We start from the raw sequence: 20270 nt of genomic DNA on the forward strand, positions 1-20270 counted from the left end.
GTTCCCTAATATCTCAAATTTGCAGAAACACAATGTATCTTGAATCAAGATAAGACACTCTCATACCTTGAAATAGCACAACAAGGAGTTTAGTTCCAAATAGATGTTATCTCTGGTCTGGTGAAACTGGCTGTAGGAGAGAAAAGTTGCCCTGCATCTGTTTAGTGCCAAAGTTCTGTTTAGATAGGGTATGAACATGTGTTCAGAGAAATCCTTCTCATTTCTCATAGGTTGCCCACACACTTATCCCAATGTAGTAACCCCTAACCACTGATAATGCCCAGCCCAAGTTAATAAAGAGTTCTTGGAAGGTATGGATGGGAGGAAATTGGGAAATGCAGTCTTCCCCATGAAGAAAGGTACTGTTTCAGGAAGTTCCTGTACATCTTAAGTGATCATTTCTCATATGGATGATAACAGAAAAGGAGGAGGTCTAACACTGCCACGTATACAAGTATGAGGCTAATGCTGTGATCTAAAACATAATGAACACAATTTAGTCTTTAGTCAGGTAATGGAAATGTTAAATCATCCTGCTAGAGCAGCTGTCAGATATCTGGCTTTCTTTTATCTTAAGGTAACAGTATAGTTAGGATTATGTCTRCTATTTGAGTAATGATTCTTGTTGGTGACTGGCTGTTGTCTGTCCAGCGGCATCCCTTTTAAATAATGACAACACTGTTGTAGCAGGTTTGCTAGCCATTTGCTTTTACATTTTGCAACATGCTTGACTTTTGCATGTAGCCAAAGTTACAATTAACACCACTACAATTAAATAAAAGATGCTGTTCACTCTAATTCTTCACTAATTCAGGTACCTTTCATCTGAATCTTTAGGTTCTGTGGGGTTCTTTCCTTGTTTCTTTAAAAAAAAAACAACTAAACAAAACTGAAAAACCCACTTTTCTTGTCTGTAGAGGGGAGGCAAAAATAATGATCTAAAAATGTTTGTCCAATGGTTTTTATTTGAACCAAATGAGAAGCTGTAATAAATACTGGGTCATTCAGCTCCTTCCTGAAGAATTAAGGTGAAGAGCATTTTTGCATCACACTTTGTTTTGTGAAGTGAAATACACATGACTGCTTCCGCATGAGCCTGTGCTTTTTCTGTTAACAAATGTTCTTACTCCACTCCTTCCTCAGCTATGCCCACTTTCCAATAGGCACTACTAAAATGCTTTATGCTACCTTGACTTAAAATGCATGAGATGGTTTGGATTTGCCCCCACCGCCCAACTTATGTCGGTTTTAAAAGCACGGCCCAGGGGACTGGATTTTGCTTACAAATGTTAATTCAGTGACATCCAGTATGATGGCATTTGCCTTAATTTTAATCATGGGTGAGCTGAAAGGCCAGTTATTTATTATAAAACAAAAACCCCAAAGCTCAAATGCCAGCTGTGAAAGGTGAAGAGCTGAAGCCAAGCTTTCTAAAGGCAACTGGTGATTTTTTGGGGGTGCCTTACTGAAACAGGTTAAAAAAGCAAATAGATTAGATGAAGCAGACATAACTCAAGAAGCTGCACTGTACTGTTGGATCACATCTTCCTGCAGAGCATCCTACTTTTACAAACATACTGTTGACTTCAGTAGGACTTGAAGTATCCTTCTGCACTAAATATTTTAGGATCTGGTTCTAAGTAAGCATCTGAAGAAGCATCTTCTGAAAATAACTGAGTCAGTTTTACTTAATTTCTTTTATGCTAAACTTTCACTCTAGCTGGACTAGCAGTTAAATGATCTAGGAATTGCAAAGTGAAATTCTAATACCTGTATTAAATAGAAGGTCAGGTTAGATGATCTCTTCTGGCCATAAACAACATTACCATAGCATTACACAAGAACCTGTTTTAATTGTTATTACAGCACCCTTTTCTCTGTTCTCTTGAAACATGGTCTGGGCTGTGCATGGGGAAGAAAGGAGAAAATGGTGAAGGGATTTGACTCAAGTGACCATGCACAGCATGTGGCTGGTTTAGATGTGCTGAGAGCAGTATTTCTGAGGCAACTAGGACTGTGCTCTCCCCTTTTTGGAATCAAGGTTTAGAGCCTGCTGAGAAGTAAAGCATGAAGCCATCAGGATGCACAGAAGGAAGAGGGGGAAGGAAGAAAAAAAGTTGATGGCCTGTTGTTTTTCTTTCTGCAGACACCAGCGAAATGATAGAGATGCAAGGCTTCGGGGCAAGCTTGCTTTCATGGCAGCTGGAGCACTGTAGCCAAGGCTCCTCATGTCTCTCCTGCTCAACAGGCAGCTCTCCATATGATATACCCAACTGTTGCAACTGCATCCATGACAGGTAAGCAAGCTGTGCAGAGAGCTTACCTGGGAGGCTTCGTGCATGCCACAGTTAAAAGCCAGGGAGCATTTATTGGTTGCAGCACCAGAGAAGAAGAATAGCCATTTTCAAATAGTATCTCAACACAAAAAAAAAAGGAGTTATACAGCAAGAAATTGAGTTTATTAAAAAAGCCATTATCCTGTTCTCCTATCCCTTCTGCTCTCAAGTCACACTTTGATAGAAAAATTGCAACCAGTTCTTTTGTCTAGTTTAATACAATTCAGTTCTGGAAGCAATTTATTTGATGATAACAGCTCATCATTAACAATTACAATGAAGGGCAACAACTCATCTAATTTGACAAGGACCTTTACAATGCACCTGTAGCAGTTGTAGCTAAATACACAAGATGAACGTGGTTTGGGCCAAAATGCTGGTGGGAAAATGCTTTTGAAAGTACAATTTTCCATTATTGTTGTCCTTTAGCTAAATAAAACTTGGCACAAAGAAAGAATTGCTGTGTGTGGATCATATGGATCAGGCATACAATTCATGATGATCTTTGTCTATGTGAACTATCATGCTCCTGTTAACGTATCTCCACAGAATTCCATTAAAGATGTTATGTGAAAGCATGAAGAGGCAAATAGTTTCCAGAGCCTTTTATGGATGTAAGTGAAGCTTCTTATATCAAGCCCTTGTGCTATCCGTATGCTTATTTAAAAGGCCATGGGTATCAGGCCATGTTTGTTTTAGAAAGCATCCCAAACCCAAATTTACTGTTGGCTGTTATCTTTACCAAGTGAATCATATCAGTTCAGGACACTAGGGTGATTATGACCCAAGTATTGTAACTTCATAATTCCAGTATTTGTGGCTTTTGCATAAACAACTGATGCTTAGTGAAGATACAATGTAATTGTATGTTGCAATGTAATACTCTACTTGTTTTTTCTTGTTTGTGTAAGATTAAATTAATCTTTGGCTCCATTGCAATTCTTCATTTTTATACAGTACAAATGCAAGCTTCCTTCATTTAGGAATATTAGTGGCAGGTTTAAAATGTCATAGCTTCATCTTCAAAAAGGGGCTGCTGATATTATGTTGATTGCTCACTTATAAAAAAGTCTTGCCTCCTCCCTTCCACAACCACAGGGCTTGCTTACTGCCGCCATTTGTCAACAGTGCGAACACATCTATCTGCGCTTGTGAACCACACTATTATTCCACCTGACAAACCAGCCAGTGCTTCAGGAGGCCTGACTAAAGAGGTCTGGAGCAAGTATCAGAAGGACAAGAAGGTAAGTAAGAGAATACCTTTATGAGCACTGAACAAGCTCCAACATGCTGTTGTAGCAAGCACAGTATTCCTTACAATTGAGACTGAATCATTAATGGTGCTAYCTAGTCTTTCTGGGATGGTCTCTAGTGAAAAGGAGTCGATCCTTACAGTCTCTTTTCCTTTGCTTCTCTGATGATGGCTAAGATATCAATTAACATCAAAGCAAAGGGTCTCATGGTGACTCTAATTTAAGCAAAATTAGATTATTTTCACGGGAGATATTACAGCTTTCTATATTAGACTGGATTTGAGTTAGGGCCTTAAAACCATACTTCAGATTACAAAAGTTTACTGCTCTGGGTGCATTTCACTGTGTTTGTACTTGGAATTAAATGTATTTGATTATGCCTGAGGAAAATAAAGATCTATTACCTTCACATACCTCTTTCTCCTGACTGCTGTAGAATTACAAGGAACTGGAATTACTAAGAAGAGTTTACTATGGTGGGGTACAGCATGAGATTCGAAAGGAGGTATGGCCATTCTTGCTAGGTCACTATAAATTCGGCATGGCCAAAAAGGAAATGGACCAGGTAAGTTCAACTTTCTGGAGATCTGAGTTACATCTGCAGAGTGGGTTTTCTTTTCTAAATAGCAGGTGTTAGTATTTATTATTAGTTAATACTCCTAAGGGAAAATGCTACTGAAAACAAGTGAGACAGGTTAGTAGATGGATATGAATCCCTCACTGCTTATCATCTCTTCAAATCATTAAAAAGAGGTTCTTTACTAAGTCAGGGCACCTGCATTCAGTCTCCACCTGTGACATGTTTGCCCTGAGCAAATCCTGTTTTCCCATATTCTTAATTTATAAAACAGGGATGACAGTGACATTTGGATAGTAGTTTGAGTAATTTCTCTTTTATATGTGTTGGCTGAGTTATACTTTAAATGCTCTTTGAAATACTACTCTATATGGTACCATGTTTGCATGTTTGGACTTCTGTTAGAGCTGTTTGAACAGCCCAGATATATCTTCTGAATTGCACTAGGAGTTACTATCTAGAGGCTAAAAATATCCAAAGGAAGGTTTGGTTTGTAAGTTCATTAGGCTTTTCCTAGACATATATAAGATGTGCATTTTTAAAACACAAGATGCAGTCTCAGATGAGACATTTTTCTCTTAATATCTCGCATGCTGCTGCTAGCAATAAATTATTTCCTATGTTATGTTACAACCCTATTTCAGAGTCAGAAATTTGACATTAAGTATGTAGTGTCCATTAATGAAACCACAATTTACCTATCTACCAGTTATGTTAATATTATTTACCTTTACTAATCTGTTTATAGCAATACCAACTTTTTACTTCTTTGCTGTGTGTTTTCATTTGTTGTAATTACTGGGGAAGAGCCTTGATAATAAACAAGGCCTGTAAAAAACAGATAAAGCCAGATATGGAGAGACACTGGGCAAACAGGGCAGACAATCATGCCTTCACTCAGTAAAGCTTACTGAACAGAAACTGGATGTAGACCTAAGCCAGAGTGCTGGAAAAAACACAGCAATATTCCCATTCCTTACTCCCATATGCTTTCCCTAAGCATCTACTAGGCTAGATGAGTCTTTACCTGATCCAATATAGCTGTTCGTATGATTGCTAGGTGGCATTTTTATCACAGTACTGAGCCTAAGCTAATATATTACCCTCAAATGAAGCTTAATAGGCCCAGGTTCATACCGTAATGCAGTTTTAGAGCCTACTCATGTGCAGAGCAAGAAATTAAGTGTAGGCCTACTGGGATGAGCAGATCAGGTAGTGCCAACATTGGTTTAGGTCTCCTGCAGTCCTTGGGCTCATGTGTACTGGGAATGCTAGTCTGCTATTAGATACCCTAACACTGCTGCTAGCCAGCTCTGGATTTGTATGTCAATAAAACAGTGCTTTTGACTGACATTAAGAATTGCCCAAAAGGTTGCTGAACTGTCTAGAACAGTAATGAGGGTTGCCCTGGAACGTAATTAACTCGTTAATCTGCTCTCCTGTTTGTGTTATTGCCAGGGAGGTAGCACTCATGCGGTGGTTGATCTTGTTCTGGAACAGATTAAATGGATGAGGAGTGGTTTGTATGTCAAAACCAGAACATTTGGCATCTGCTAACTCCCAATTATTTTATATCCCAAGGGGCCTATGAGCAGCTGCAGATCACAAAGGCAGCCTGGCTTAGAGCCTTCAAATTGAAAAATTAGCTTCTAAACCATGGACACTTTCTAAGCAGCATTCTTCCTTCCTAAGGCAATTTGTCTTGTTGTTTTTACTCACACTAATCTTCATAAAACAGTTCTGAGCACAGATGGAGAAATACACCCCTTAACTGTTCAAACTGGGTCACAGTCCAAATTTTTCACTTTTCACACCTTTCAAGGCGTTTAGATGTTTCCTTCTGTAATGTGTAATCTGGATATAATGTGTATAGCAAGAACGTTCCACTGAGCACTGCTTAGGCAGCTTCCTGCCCTCCCAAGATGCCAGCGCTGGAAGAAGAAGAGCACTTCTGAAACCACCTAGGGCAGTAAGTCCTGTTGATTATCTTATCTCATGAAGGTCAGGCAAACTGCCTAAGAGGAGAAGTGAATCCAAATATCCAGCCAGGCTGATACACTGCCATAGGCCTGCTGGGAGGTATCTCTGTTCTAGAGAAGTACTTGTCTCATCATCCTTTTGTGCATACAATACAAGTTGAGACAAGAAGTGCTTCTAGAGCACCGTGTGGACTTGTTCCTTAACTTTTATTGCCTTGTCAAAAAAGATAGGACCCTTTGAAACACTTCTATAAAGTTAATTCAGAGCTTCAGCAGCAGTGATCTGGCTAAACTGCAGCACTTCCTTATGCAGTGTGAATTTATTACATTTGCATTTGGTGCTCTGGTATTTTTTGTTTTTTTGTGTTATTATTAATAATTCCTGTTTCCAAGAAATATTGGATATTAAGAGCTTTCTTGCTATAGATTGCATTTTGCTGTCTCTGTTCTCCACAGGAATACGAACCATCAGATTTATGATCTATATGTAGAAATAGATAGTCAGTCTGGAACTAGACACTTAGTTCTTAGAGCAGGAGATCTGGAGCCACAACTCATGGATTCTAGCTCCAGCTTCAAAGGGCACACATATATACACATCTAGAACATAAGAGATCTGGCAAGAAGAGAAAACTTGAGTCTATTTGTACAACAGGAATTATGCTCAATTCAGAAAGGCATGTTGCAGGGTATAAAACAACTGATCTGCAGAATACAAGCTCCTTTAGGCTATTTTTCCCTTGGTTTGTACCATACCAACACAGGGGTGTTCCCAACCTTGCCTGGAGTTCCTATGAGCTACTCAACACCAGTAGTAAATAACAGTAATAACTGACTCCTCAAAGAAATATGGTGTTGAATTCTAAATAAAGCTTCCCATTGAATGTAAGAGTCTACTAAATGAACACGATGAGAACAGTCATAACATTTGCACGTATGGGAAACTTCTAATGTCCTTAACTGAAGTCAACATGGGTGATTTATCATCTTTGCCTTCTGATGATATTTTTGCAGTCATCCATCAGTAACTGGGGCACTCCCAAACATGGCTGTACTCCAGTCTTCCACTAACTGTTGTATTTTGTGATTTATGATTCCACAGCTATCTCAAGTGACAAATAGCCTGCAGCTTTTAGCATGAACGCTCTGGTAGCAACTCCAGCCAGCAGAGTCCAGAGCCTGGAGCCAGCTCACAAGTGTGGTTTCTCCTCAGCTCTTGACAAGTCACAAAGCAGTAAAATTACTACATGTCCCTTAATAGCCCAAGGGGGCTTTCTGTGTCTGTCTTTCAGCGGAAGAAGCCAGCAGTGGCAAAAATCTATTTTATTACTTTGGGAACCAGAGTGGTTCCCACAGCATCTGGCTATGTGCAGTGCAGCCATAAGACTGGGCTATGTGAGCTGGTATTTCTGTTGTTCAGGAGTCTCTCATGTATAAGCTGATATCTACAAACATGTGACTTGTACTTCATTACAAGGGCTTATGTTAGAGGTGGAATAGAGAAGGAATTGGGAAGAAAGTTTAATGAAAATAGGAATAATCCAATTAGAGCTAGTTATTGCTTCATCAGATCGCATCTGACTTCTATGTGATTTTTCACAAGGAAGCCGCTAACGTATTTCGTTCTTTCCTGAACAATGGCAAAGTGCTGCTGATAACATATACACAAACTTATATGAACCTTTTCTGCCCTCTACAGTGATAATTTTTACCCTGCAGTCAATGTCCAACTGTCCCTTCCTTTGCAACATCTTACTCTTCCAGTCATTACGTTTTCCAGTCACAGTGATTTCTGCTCTAGCAAGAGGGCTTCAGGATGCTTCAGGTTTCCAGTTTGAGCCATTACACTTGTTTTATTCCTCCCTCTTCTGGCTTCCACACATCTTTTAATGCAATCTCTCAAGGAGAACCAGTACTTCAGTATCTATCTGTCTGCAGGTGGATGAAGACATTGCTCTCCGGTATCAGAAGGTCATGGCTGAGTGGAAAGCCTGTGAGATCGTTGTAAAGCAGCGAGAGAAAGAATCACATTCTGCCACATTGGCAAAATTTTCATCAGGCAGCAGCATTGATAGCCATGTCCAGCGACTGATTCACAGGGACTCCACCATCAGCAACGATGTAAGTACTCCATTCCCATTCACTGATACTGTGCAGACAGTGCAGGAGGCTTAGTATTTGCACAGGCACAGCCCAGAGAAGCAGAGACTTCAGTTAGAAGCAGATACAGTTCTATCAGTCTGGAGCTACTTGAATCCTGTAGAGAATTTGCATCTGTAGACCCTCCATAATATAGCTAAAAATGAGCCTGTATTTTGTGTAATCTATAGCAGTTCTTAATCAGGACCTGCCTAAGGGGCTTTAAGGTTCACCAGCTACAGAAGATCCTTCTCTCAATAGTAAAATAGCTTCATAGACCTCTTATTTGTAGGTCCGTTATTCAAATCCAGCATAGATCAAAAGATTGCTACCATTAAAGCATATTTTTGTTTCTGTCCTGTCCCTGACTGAGAGGTTGGGATGCTCTTATTTTGGAAGAGGGGATCTCTGTCAATCTAGGGCAAGATATTAAGCACTAGACAGGCAGACTGAATTAACCCCTTTGTAATTTGTATAACCAAGATAGAGGTCTATAAATTATAGTCACATGGTTGGACAGAAGAGATGGTGTGCGGGGACTGGTGTCTCCAATGCCAAAAAATGTCTCTGGCCATTCATTACTTATGCAGACTTTGGACAGTTAGCCAACTAATTTCACTAAGGCAACAGAAAATACAACTTGCAATAGTTCAATAAGGATGTCTTAGCAAGAGAAGAGGGAAAGTAGTTGCACAGTGCAAAGAACATGAAGGCCAGTCTTGACTTTAAACAACAGTTGTTGAACTGGGATTGTCTGAGGCCTGAGGTATGTTGGCCCCTTTCAAAGGTATCATACAATGATCAGATGTTCTTAGAGCTGGCGTTGCAGGTAGGGAAGCTTGGCTGCTTTCCAAGGTACTTTTAATTGAAGACTGTGAAAGAGGGAGACATCATCATAGGAAACTGCTATAAGCCTGTAAATTGGTATTATTTTTAGATCTAGAGTTTCATTATAAAGGTTGGGGAGCTCCCAGCTGTTTGCATGTAGGAAAGCTCTATTAATCAGTGATCTTGTGCACTGACATAACAGTCACTTCTCTCTCTCATGGTTGGAGGTTTGTTTCCTAAATTAATGTTTCCTGTTTCTTCTCCCTCCCCTGCTTTCTTTGAACAACCCCTTCCCCCCAGGTCTTTATATCTGTAGATGAAATGGACTCAGCAGAGCGAGACTCAAAAGGTCAGGATGACCCCACTTTCACTGTGGTGTCCGTAGACACGCCAGCAGCAGTAGCTGCTGTAGAGCAGCAGTCTGTAGAGTTTGACTCTCCCGATTCCGGGCTGCCATCCTCTCGGAACTACTCTGTGGCCTCAGGCATCCTGTCCAGTATCGATGACGGGCAGAGTGTCTCCTTTGAAGACGGGGCTGAAGAAGAAGCTAGCACTGACTTGGAAAGAACTGACGTAGACACACCACATGTGCAGAAAGCCAAGTCGGTTGTACTGGAGTCTCAGGATTCTGTATCTGAAGAGCAGCTGTGTTCCCAGGTGGACTATTTAATGGATGTTGCTTCTGTCTGTGCTGCATCCTACACAGTAGGTCACAACATATTATCATCATCCCTCTGCAGAGCACTGTTTTTCTAGCATACTTGCACTTTTTCAGATAGGATTTAATGAAACACAATCCCAAACTAGAACTACAGGCAGTGGGAGGATAACTGAGGATCTCTGTATCCAAATCTGTTCATCTGGATTTTGAGCTAAACTGGAAATGAACAGGAAAATTTTGGGCCTTTTTTGAGTGGGAAGGCAAGGAGAAGAATGTGAGTAGTTCTAGTAGCTAAAAATTTCCAAAGTAAGGAGGGGGACACTACTTGTAAGATTTTGGTGTCATTTAATGCAAGTCAAAACCCCCATTTAATCAAATTGAACCAGAACCCTAAATCTAGATCTAAGACTCCATGGTCTCTATGATTACTACTGCTGTCAACAGATCAATAATTGGGTTTTTGCCTCTAGTTCTCTGTGGGAGTTGTTCCACTGTTAATAACCCTTTGGAAAGAGAACAGACTTGGAACATTTACCAGTAAAAATATGTGCATTTTACCTGGGATTTTTGACAGTAGTTGAGTAGTTTGATGCTCTCATACGTCCACAGTATAATTGTACATACTTACTGAAGTATTATAGCACTGCTGTACCTGGAAAGTCAGGTACAGTTAGCTTAAAGAAATCTCTATGGTGCTACATGTGATTAATGAAAGTTATATCTTAGAACAGATTCACCATTTGGTCAAAATTTTATTTTATGAAGGTAGTAAGCTATTTCTGGTTTGCTGGTGGATATTCTCTTGTTAGTGCCACCAAGGTAGACATTGGGCTGGAATCCACTTGCAGTTGTGGAGGGAGTAAAAAGGCATGAGCCCTGCTCTCTGGCTACATGCTCTCTGCTGGTGATGGTGATAAAATTATCTAAAAATGTTTCAGAATACTTTACAAAAGATTTAGCAGCCTGCCTCTTATTTCACCTGTATTTTAAAAAGTATCTTTTGTTTGAACAGCAGATCTGACTTAAACTTTTCTCTTCTAGATAGAATTATTGGACACTGTTGCCTTAAATTTGCACAGAATTGATAAAGATGTCCAGAGATGTGATCGGAATTACTGGTATTTTACTGCCGATAACCTGGAGAAACTCCGAAATGTCATGTGCAGGTAACATAGCTTGTGAACTAAACAACATTTCACACTTCTGTCATAATCTGCAAACTATAATATAAAAATAATAATCTATGTAAAAGTTCTCACTTCAGGGCAAGAGAGAAAGGATAATTAAAAATGAACTTACAAGAAGAAGGAACAGATAATATGGTAGAGTAGATAGTATGATAGGTGGTCCAAGGTTTGGAATGCAGACTTGAGAGATTCTACTTCAGGAAACAGATGCCATCAGTCACCTTGAGCCATTCTCTTAGTGTATTATTAGCTGTGGTTTCCTACTCATGAGGATAATATATGCATGCTCTAATGGGGTGCTATAAAGATGACAGTTAATAATTCTGAGGTACCCAGATGTATTGTTGAGGGACATCTACTAAGCAGGCAGAAAGGCTACATCTTCAGATCAAAATTCACCAACATCTTTGTCCACTGGGACCAGTTGGAATCAATAAAAGACTAGTTTCACTTTTAGGAATATAAATTGCCATGAGGGCTGTTCAACTAAACACACTTAAAGCTGAAAGTTCCATAGACTTTGCCACTTGGAAAAGATACCAAGATTCCACTTGGAAAAAAAAAAAACAGGATATCTTTTAAAAACCTGGGCCTTTGTTCCACAGACTAAGTGGTACGCTTTCCTTMGCTGCTTTTTTTCACAAACTATTGATATTCAAGCTGTGTGTGTAAAACATTCCTCTCTAGCCAAGCAGAAAACAATACAGAGTTGTGAGATCTCTGGAATTTAAGGCAGCAAAAAGTTCTGAAAGAGAGACTTACAATAGCTGCTTAAAATTTCAACTCACATAATCATATTACACTTCAATACAATATTTAGCTKTAGAGGAACAGGAAGAAAAAAGTTCAGCATTAGTTAACTCATCTTGTAAGTAGACAGTTGACAGCATTATTTTTACTCCTTCCACAACATATGAAGAGCCTATAACAAGAGTTGCATTACAAGAGATATTCCTGCCTGGAATGCTGCTCTATGCTCCTGGTGGATTGTTTACAGGGCCTTTAGGAATTATCATAAAAAAACTCATCCAAAATACTTGTCCTTTTGTACCACTGTACAGGAAGATTTGCATTGTCTAAGTTCTCTAGACTTTTGAGCTTAAATCTTCTGCAACACTCTAGGACAAAACACTTCAAAAACTTCCAAAAGGAACTGGATTTTGGATGCAAGACAAATTTTTGAGGCAAGAACGCAGCAAGGTGGTTTTTGATATTAAGCATCCTATTATCTCTTCTGTTTCCTTCTTTCTGCAGTTATGTTTGGGAGCACCTAGAAGTTGGTTATGTTCAAGGCATGTGTGACCTCCTGGCTCCTCTGATGGTTATACTTGACAATGGTAGGAAGGTTTTTCTTTTGGAACACTTTGACATCTTTAAGGGAGATCTTTTTTAGAAATGCTGTTTCAGAAGAAGTTGTATTTGTTACACCAAAGCTAGCTCACCAGGAAAGACAAACCTGCAGCTCTTGATTCATGTTTGCTTTACATGTGGCTGTTGTTGAAGTGGCTAACAGTAGTATCTCATCTCAGGGATTCCCTGCTTGCTCACTGACTTCCAGATTAGATTTTACTAAATTTGCAAAGTAGCTATGTTCCCACAGTTGCTGAAGTTGTAAACTCAACCTCAAGCTGGGATCTTCTGAAACATAACTAGTAAGAAAAGGTCCAGAGTTAGGTACTGTGTTCTGTTTCATCTAAATACTGGTCATGGGGATAAGGAACAGCAAAGGGAAAAACCTGTTTTCCCCTTGCCCTGCAGTATATTACTTTGTCAGGGAAGTCCCACGTTTTACAACACTGAAGCGTTCTGCATTGTATCTGCAGATCAACTGGCTTACAGCTGCTTCAGCCACCTCATGAAGAGGATGAGCCAGAACTTCCCCAATGGAGGTGCTATGGACACACACTTTGCCAACATGCGATCCCTAATCCAAGTGAGTCTTTTTGAACCTTGTTTGAGAGAAGATGAGGTTGTAACAGAGGCTTAGAATTAGCTTCATGCCACAGGGAAGGGCAGGAACTCCAGTTACTGAGGTAATACACAGTTAGTGCGTATTAGAGCAGTTCAGTTCATCTTGACAGACAAAAACCTCCAAATCTTCCACCTCCGCTATACCAGCTACACAACATAATGACTCACATTTATGGCTCAGTCCAGCTCCAACTGAAGTCAATGGGAAATAGCAGTAAGATCCAGTCTTAAATTGCTCTTTGGCAGAGGAAATACAGATTTTTGTGGCACAAACTTAATTTCTTATGGGCTCAAATAGACCATAGCTATATTTGTATTCATGCAGAATGCTTGCTAAAGGGTTTTCTTGGATGGATTTAAGGTCTGGATATTCCACTCCAGAGAGCACCAGGCAGGTGTACAAAACTAGAATAAAGAAGGATGAGAACACTCAGGAATAGCCATTATTTCTAGACTTCTGGCTGGACTGGCTTCTTTGTGTGACACTGAGTAACGCACTTGACTTGTAAGAGATAGGTGCATGCTCTCTCCATCCACATCTGGAAAATAAAATCAAACCCATTTAGARTGTGTGCTTGCACTGGTGTGCACAACCACACATGATACATTTGAGCTCTGTCACTTTTTTATCCAGCTGAGTTCAAATACAGGGGACTGATAATTATGGTCTTTTCAGATGTAGAAACAATTCAACAAAACAAGTCTCAGATGTAATTACTTTGTAAGTACTTTTGTTTTATTTACTATGCAGCTGTGATGGTGTGGCTACCATACTTACAAGCACAACTTTATAGAGCAAGGGCATGGATTTATTAAGGGTTAAATTCCAGCAGATTGCTTGACACTGCTTCTTATCTTGCTGATGAGTATCTTCAGCCAGTTGAAATACAATACCTACTAACTGCTGTTACATTATCCCACTTGTAAAGTATCCACGTAATAATAATTACAATGCAAGAAGAGTTTAACAGTGCTTCCAGGTAGTTGTATGAGTTTGTTTATTATTTGAAATCAGCTTGAGTGCAATTTGGAAGTTTTTGTGTGTGATTATCAGTTGCTGGTGAAGTAAATTCTAATCCTGCAATTGCATTTATGTGAGTATATCCCTTTGTATCTAACATGCCATCATCACCTCTTAGTTTGGGTGACAAGAGGAGTCAGGTTTGGCATAAAAGGAGGAATATGGATACTGGTCCTGGGCAGTTTAAAACCAACCCTTTGTTAATGCTACAAGACATTTTTTTATATATCAGTCTTCTTGGAGATCTTTTGATCCATATAAAAGGGGTTATAGCTATATGCAAAATATGAGTATTTTGTCCAAGAATCTCAAGATTAGGCTGTCACTAGCTTTTTTATAGGGTCAGTTGTAAAATTAGCCTCTTAGCTTGAAAATGATTCAAAAGTTCATGGTACAATAAGAGCTGTAGTTCTGGGCATGACGTACAATATTTTTTTCATACTGTCCATTGATCATTTCTCTGGGTTCACAGGACAAAATTTTTTGTCTGTGTTATGCCATTCACATGAATACATGTAAGAATGAAGAGTCGTTGCTTTGTTGAGTGCTGAAGTAACCACAGGAGGGAGAAGTCTCAATCTGTGCCATCCATTGCCAGGACTATACACACAGTAAAGCAATACAGTTCTCAAATTCAGGGTTGTCCGTTCACAGAGCTGTGCTCCGTATACTGCTAGCAGTCCCTTTTAATTATTCACTTGTCAACCTGTGTCACTTGTCAACCTGTGGTTAACAGCCAGTCCAAACACAATAAAAGCTGTCCTGTTTGGTTTGGTGTGACAAATCAGACATACAGTTAATGGTGATAGTTATTTCTTTTTCTTTGTTAAGTATTTTGGTTTTATGGGTGGCCTATTAAGCAGTAATGAAAATAGAGGTCAGTTAAATGAAGAAGATGGCCAGCATGACAAACGCAAGCAGCACATAAGGCTGCAATGTTGCTCTTGAATGGCAAGACTGTAGGAGGATGCCACGCGCTAAGTGCTCCTCCACCAGCCCTTAGGATAACATCTGTGAGGAGTGACTACAGGTGTACTTCCACATTGTAGGACATCCATCAGACATTTGGCAAGTAATTGTTCAGTTTTAGAGATTTTACATGTTGCAGTGTAGAACTGCGCCACCACTCATTAGAATTACAAACTTGCCATGAAAAAGTCTCTCTCCTTCCTTTCTCCATGTAAATGGAATTCAGTCTTGCACCCTAGCCCCAAGTTGCAATCTGAGAGGAGAGCTGGGTGGGAAGATGAAAATTTGCTGCCTGTTGAAAATCGTTAGGATCTATAACTGTTGCTTGGAACTTTAATGTCACAGTTCAGGTTGACTGCTGTACCTGCAGAGCAGTGACCCTCCACCTCATCAGTCRGTGTCAGGGCACCCACACCACAAGCATTTTGCAAACGTATAATAAAAGGCCAGATTTGTGCTAAGCAGCTGCTCTGACTAACCACAGGATCAAGTGATGAAGGAGCAGCATGGGAGTCTGCCAGCCTCCAACACCTTTGATTTGGCTACTCTCAGACAAGATACTGACATCTGATGTTTTTCGTTTTAGATTCTAGACTCAGAGCTTTTTGAATTGATGCACCAGAATGGAGATTACACTCACTTTTACTTCTGCTATCGCTGGTTCCTGCTTGACTTTAAAAGAGGTAATAATGTTCTATGCCTATAATCTAGAGTTGTGTAAAACTGTGAACAGCTCTCTGGTTCAGTTTAAATGTCTGGACGGTGAGTAGTAGCTAGGCTCACAAGAGAGTTTGTAAATAAGAAAACGAATGCAACTCTCAGAGACGAACTGGCACTGGAATGAAGTCAAAACTTAGAAGAGTGATCGACTTGGTATCATGTTCTTGAGCAAACAGGCATTTGCACTGAGTGGAAACTTGGCTCCAACTACATTATCAGGAATCTATAAACAGCCATTTGAATACAAGGAGCAGCTCAGCAATAGCTCAGGAGCTGTCATATTTTGCTGAATGATGTACTTGGTTATATACTGTGGGAGCACCTAGGATCTCAGGAGAGACACACACACACACACACACACACACACACACACACACACACACACTCTATATTTAATAGAAGCAGTTGCTTGTAATCATTGGTTAAAGTGTTTCTGGAGAGGGACCCAACTTGCTATCTGGCAGGTCAGAAGCTCCTCTGAAGTATAGATCAATTTGCCAGAACATTTAAAGACAACCCTGTCAAACACCTGAAGGCACAGAGGTGACAGAGGGAGAAGATGCACACCCATCAGCTATTTACTAGGAAAAACTATCAGACAGTGAGAGGGGTGAAGGCACTGGGACTGGATCATAAATCCTCTACCTGCTCCTCCACAGTGAATGTCCTGTCCCCCATATCCCGATCCCCTGGACCTCACTGTCAAAGACTGTGCAGAAGATGAGCCCAGATGGATCAAAAAGGTGAAATTTCCATGGGCAATATCTGAATTGCAGCATGTGTAGGCATAATCTATACACATCCTCTATACAATTAGCTGTTTGCAACTAAAAAATAGCACAGCCTTCGCCCTCATAGGTTCACTGCAAAGCCTAGAAGGGGCCCTGGAAATGCATTCAGATTTGCAGCCTGTCCTATAGCCCTAACTAGGATAAATCGGACTGCCTGTGCTGCTACCCCATGTTCATCGTAGTTTAGGCATTTTCTCTGGAGTCGGGTGTAAACATTTCACCTACATTCYCTCTTGATTTTCCTTTAAACCTAATTCTGTTGCCATACTTGCACAAATAAGTGCAAGGATTTGGCCTGGAGGAGAAGGGGAGAGGAAAAGAAGGCATTGTCAAGTACTATTCATTTCTGCATAAGGCCTGTAAGACATTAGCTAGAGGGGGGAAAATGGTCAATTTGAATAATCAGATGCTCTTGTAATGTTTATTCCCATTCAGAATTGTTGTACGAGGATGTATTTACAGTGTGGGAAGTTATTTGGGCAGCAAAGCACATCTCTTCAGAACATTTTGTCCTTTTCATTGCCTTAGCACTTGTAGAGGTTTATCGAGAGATTATCCGTGATAACAACATGGACTTCACCGATATCATCAAGTTTTTTAATGGTAAGCAACTTTTAAGAAAGTCATTTTGATAAAAAGCAGATAACCAGAGTTTGCTGCTTCCCCCTTACTATGACAAGCTGCCTGCAGTTTTGCAGTTCTTGCGCTCATGACACAGATCAGTAGGCACCAGTCACCCAGGTGCTGCATTTCAGGATACTTGGCACTTGCTGCCAGACAAGCCCCTGGTCACGAAGCTGGGCATCTCTTACTCCTTCAGTCACATTGCCTTCCACATAAATGAAGAGTCCAGATTTTCATGTTCTTCCTGAAGGTCTGGCTTGGCACATACAAAGAGCAATGTTTTGAGAGCTGCGTGGGCCGTAGAAGACGGTAGATCTTCTATGATCGAGCAAGCTCTAGCTCTTCTTGTAGTTACCACTTGCTTCTCAGACACTCCAACAATAGTCCCTGCATTGAGGGACATCTCTTGATCAAGTTACGTTCTGCAACTTTACATTTTTGAGAGCCCAGGAGGGCTGTTCACAAGCACGTGTGGGTACAGAACCCTCTATTCCTGTTCTCTGATTACAGGGCACTGGGATTTTCTGCAGCATAAGAACTGAAACCAAAAGGACTGGATATTGATATTAAGACCTATATCATTAAGGGATTCATTAACTTATTCTGTCTTTAATTCTACAAGCCTATATCCCTGCAATGATTTTGGCTTGCTTCTAATGTTACACTAATTAAATAATGCTAATGCTACATTAATATTAATGCTAGGGCAGAAAAAAGTTCCTGAAGCTGACAGTTAAGAATGTTTGTCTGTGTCTTTTAGAAATGGCAGAGCATCATAATGCCCAGGAAATTCTGAGGATAGCAAGAGACCTTGTCTACAAAGTGCAGACGCTGATTGAAAATAAGTGATAATGAGCAGACTGTCCTTGTGGCCTTGTAGTGAGCTATGGGATGGAGCATTTCTTGCACTGTAACTTCAAAATGTTGTTTTAACTGCATCTTCCATATAATGTAAGAAATATTTAAGAGATTTGTAATAGACTTTTAAAAACGGAACTTTTCCTTCACCAGATAAAGTTTGTGTTTGATAGTCCTTGTTACACTCACTTTGTATTTCAAGATAAAATCTTTTTGCATTCTCTTATTTCCCTTTATCTAGAAGACTGTCTATTTACGCTTTTGCGATATTATTGACTTGACATACTGGAACATTCATATTTTGACTTACGGCATCTTTAATACCCTGGATGCACACTTTGTGCTCAGTCAGAACTTTCCACGGAGTTAAGGCCTGATCCAATACTCACTCAAGTGTTGCAAGCATTGAACTGTGTCCTTAGAAGAGCACATCTGTGGACTCAATGGCTACGCTTTGAAAATGGAAGAGAACGCGTATGCAGCTCCTGTTGCTAAAACACTGGGACTTGTATTCACCACAGTATTCAGCAGTACTTACAGTCACTAAGGTTACCAGCTGGAGAATAGCCTTATACTGAACAGCGTGGTCGACATAAGCAATGATGGCCTGGCAACTCTGGCTAAAAGCATTAGCCAGTCTCCACTGGCTAGCTCGTACCGTTGAGTCTTTATGGCCTACACGTGCCACAGTCATGCCTTCATTTTACTTTGCAAAATTACTCTGCATGTTTTCCCAGATGACAAGATCTGCCTAAAATGGTTCAGGTTAACACAAGCTTAGCACACAGAAATGGGTTCCTTGTTCATGTTATCAGCTCCCAGGCTCTGCCTCTCCGCAGAGCCCCATGAAGCTCAGTGCCATGTTACGGACCAGACACTGCGGAGCCTCACCTCCTCCCGTTCATCCGGTGTACACCACTAGCCGCCTCCTTCCCTCTCTGCAGAGAGGACAGGATCCAGGCTGTCATTAATTCTCAAATAGGTATTGGCACTTGTCAGATTAAGCGATTTAAATTGTTGCATAGGATCCAATCATTTGCTGTCATGCGATGCTATTTTGTAGAGCCATCCACACACCTCATGGAGATCTTTGTTTTCCTGGTGGGCCACATGCTTCAAGTAGCAGTGTAAGTTTTACCCAGTCCTCTATAAAGAGCAAAAGTGACTTGAAGTAGCTAGAGCTCTGCCCTGGAGCTTTAAACATGTTTACTGCTATGCTGGTACTTCGTCACACTGTCTAAAATTATCACATATACTCTTAACTTCTTTTCCTGGGTACGTGTTGTTTTTAACAGATTGTACCTCTGCATTGGGAGGGGCATGGAAGGACAAGTCTTTTTTGCTGATGGGTTTATGCACAGATTTCATAGATGTTCATGTGGCCTGTGCCCCTAGAAACGTAGGGACTTAGTTTAAGCACTTTACAATATCTGCCGTTAGAACCTTAGTGATTAAAAAAAGAAGAAAGCCAAAAATGAGTTTAAATCTGAATTTTTTTTGTTTCTTCTTTTTTTAATCCTTCAGAGCTTTGTTCCCATTGAACTTTGTAGTGAAAACAGTCAAGTCAAYTCTGACTGTTTTTAAGAAGTTCACGTGAAGTTAAGAAGCTCATAGTGAATTTAGGAAGTCAGATTTTACCTAAAAAGGGTGTAGGAAATCAAATTATTCTGTTTGAAGATATAGTCTGAAAGGGAAAAAGAATAAAGTGCTTTTCAGCTTAATAGTCAAGCCCTTTAATTTATCTCTTAAAATTTGAGGTGTGGGTAAAAAAAAAATTAATAAATAAGCCAAGCTCTGTCTTCCTTTGCACACGGGCAGGTTCCATTTGGGTACTGGTCCTTAGCTCATCGCTGTAGGCACACTTCCCCCGCTCGCTGCTGTAGCCAGATGCCATCAGGAACGAGCCTTTGTGCTCTGGACTCACGAACATCACGGTCATGAACCAAAAGTGAGAACAGCTAAGCCCACTTAGTTCTGTAAAAGGTGGTGTGTAGGAGGCTGTTTAGAAGGAAACCCCCTTTCTGCGCATAACTTAGTGCTAAAATAAAAACAGTGGGAGTTACAGAAGGAAGAAGCGTTATAAGAAACTCTACCCCCCCTCCAACACAGTGTCCAACAGCTTGGGTGTGCTCAGGATTAAGAGTGAAGAAGCTGTACCGCAGGCATGCTGACAGTCTGAACCCGGTATTATTTATAGCTCTGTGTGTGCGTGCGTGCGTGTGTGTGTGTGTGTGTGTGTGTGTGTCCAGCTTTTATAGGCCAGTGCATGGTTGCTGAAAGGTCTCAAAAGCGCTTCAGTTTGTGTATCCGTTTGTTCACTTGAAAGGTGAAATAGTATTTCAAAAAAAAAAACAAA

The 20270-nt window shown here is 40.3% G+C and overlaps 1 protein-coding gene across 14 annotated transcripts in view; it reads left to right on the forward strand.

The window, feature by feature from the left end:
- SGSM2 (small G protein signaling modulator 2) overlaps positions 1–20266 on the forward strand; it is a 78210-nt gene extending 57944 nt beyond the window's left edge. For 9 of the 14 annotated variants that reach the window (XM_026070209.1, XM_026070205.1, XM_026070200.1 and 6 more), the window contains 12 exons: positions 2147–2297; positions 2886–2950; positions 3435–3580; positions 4026–4154; positions 8084–8266; positions 9413–9817; positions 10815–10939; positions 12215–12297; positions 12784–12893; positions 15508–15604; positions 16868–17035; positions 17817–20266. In XM_026070209.1, coding sequence (XP_025925994.1) covers positions 2147–2297; positions 2886–2950; positions 3435–3580; positions 4026–4154; positions 8084–8266; positions 9413–9817; positions 10815–10939; positions 12215–12297; positions 12784–12893; positions 15508–15604; positions 16868–17035; positions 17817–17905 — 1751 coding nt within the window. In that variant the 3' untranslated portion in view covers positions 17906–20266. Of the gene's footprint in view, positions 1–2146; positions 2298–2885; positions 2951–3434; positions 3581–4025; positions 4155–8083; positions 8267–9412; positions 9818–10814; positions 10940–12214; positions 12298–12783; positions 12894–15507; positions 15605–16300; positions 17036–17816 lie in introns of those variants that run through there. The other 5 variants (XM_026070203.1, XM_026070202.1, XM_026070208.1 and 2 more) reach the window with 5 other exon arrangements.
- The last annotated feature ends 4 nt before the right edge of the window (positions 20267–20270 follow it).

The sequence above is a fragment of the Apteryx rowi genome, unplaced genomic scaffold, assembly GCF_003343035.1.
Source record: "Apteryx rowi isolate R43461 unplaced genomic scaffold, aptRow1 scaffold_307, whole genome shotgun sequence".
NCBI lineage: Eukaryota > Metazoa > Chordata > Aves > Apterygiformes > Apterygidae > Apteryx > Apteryx rowi.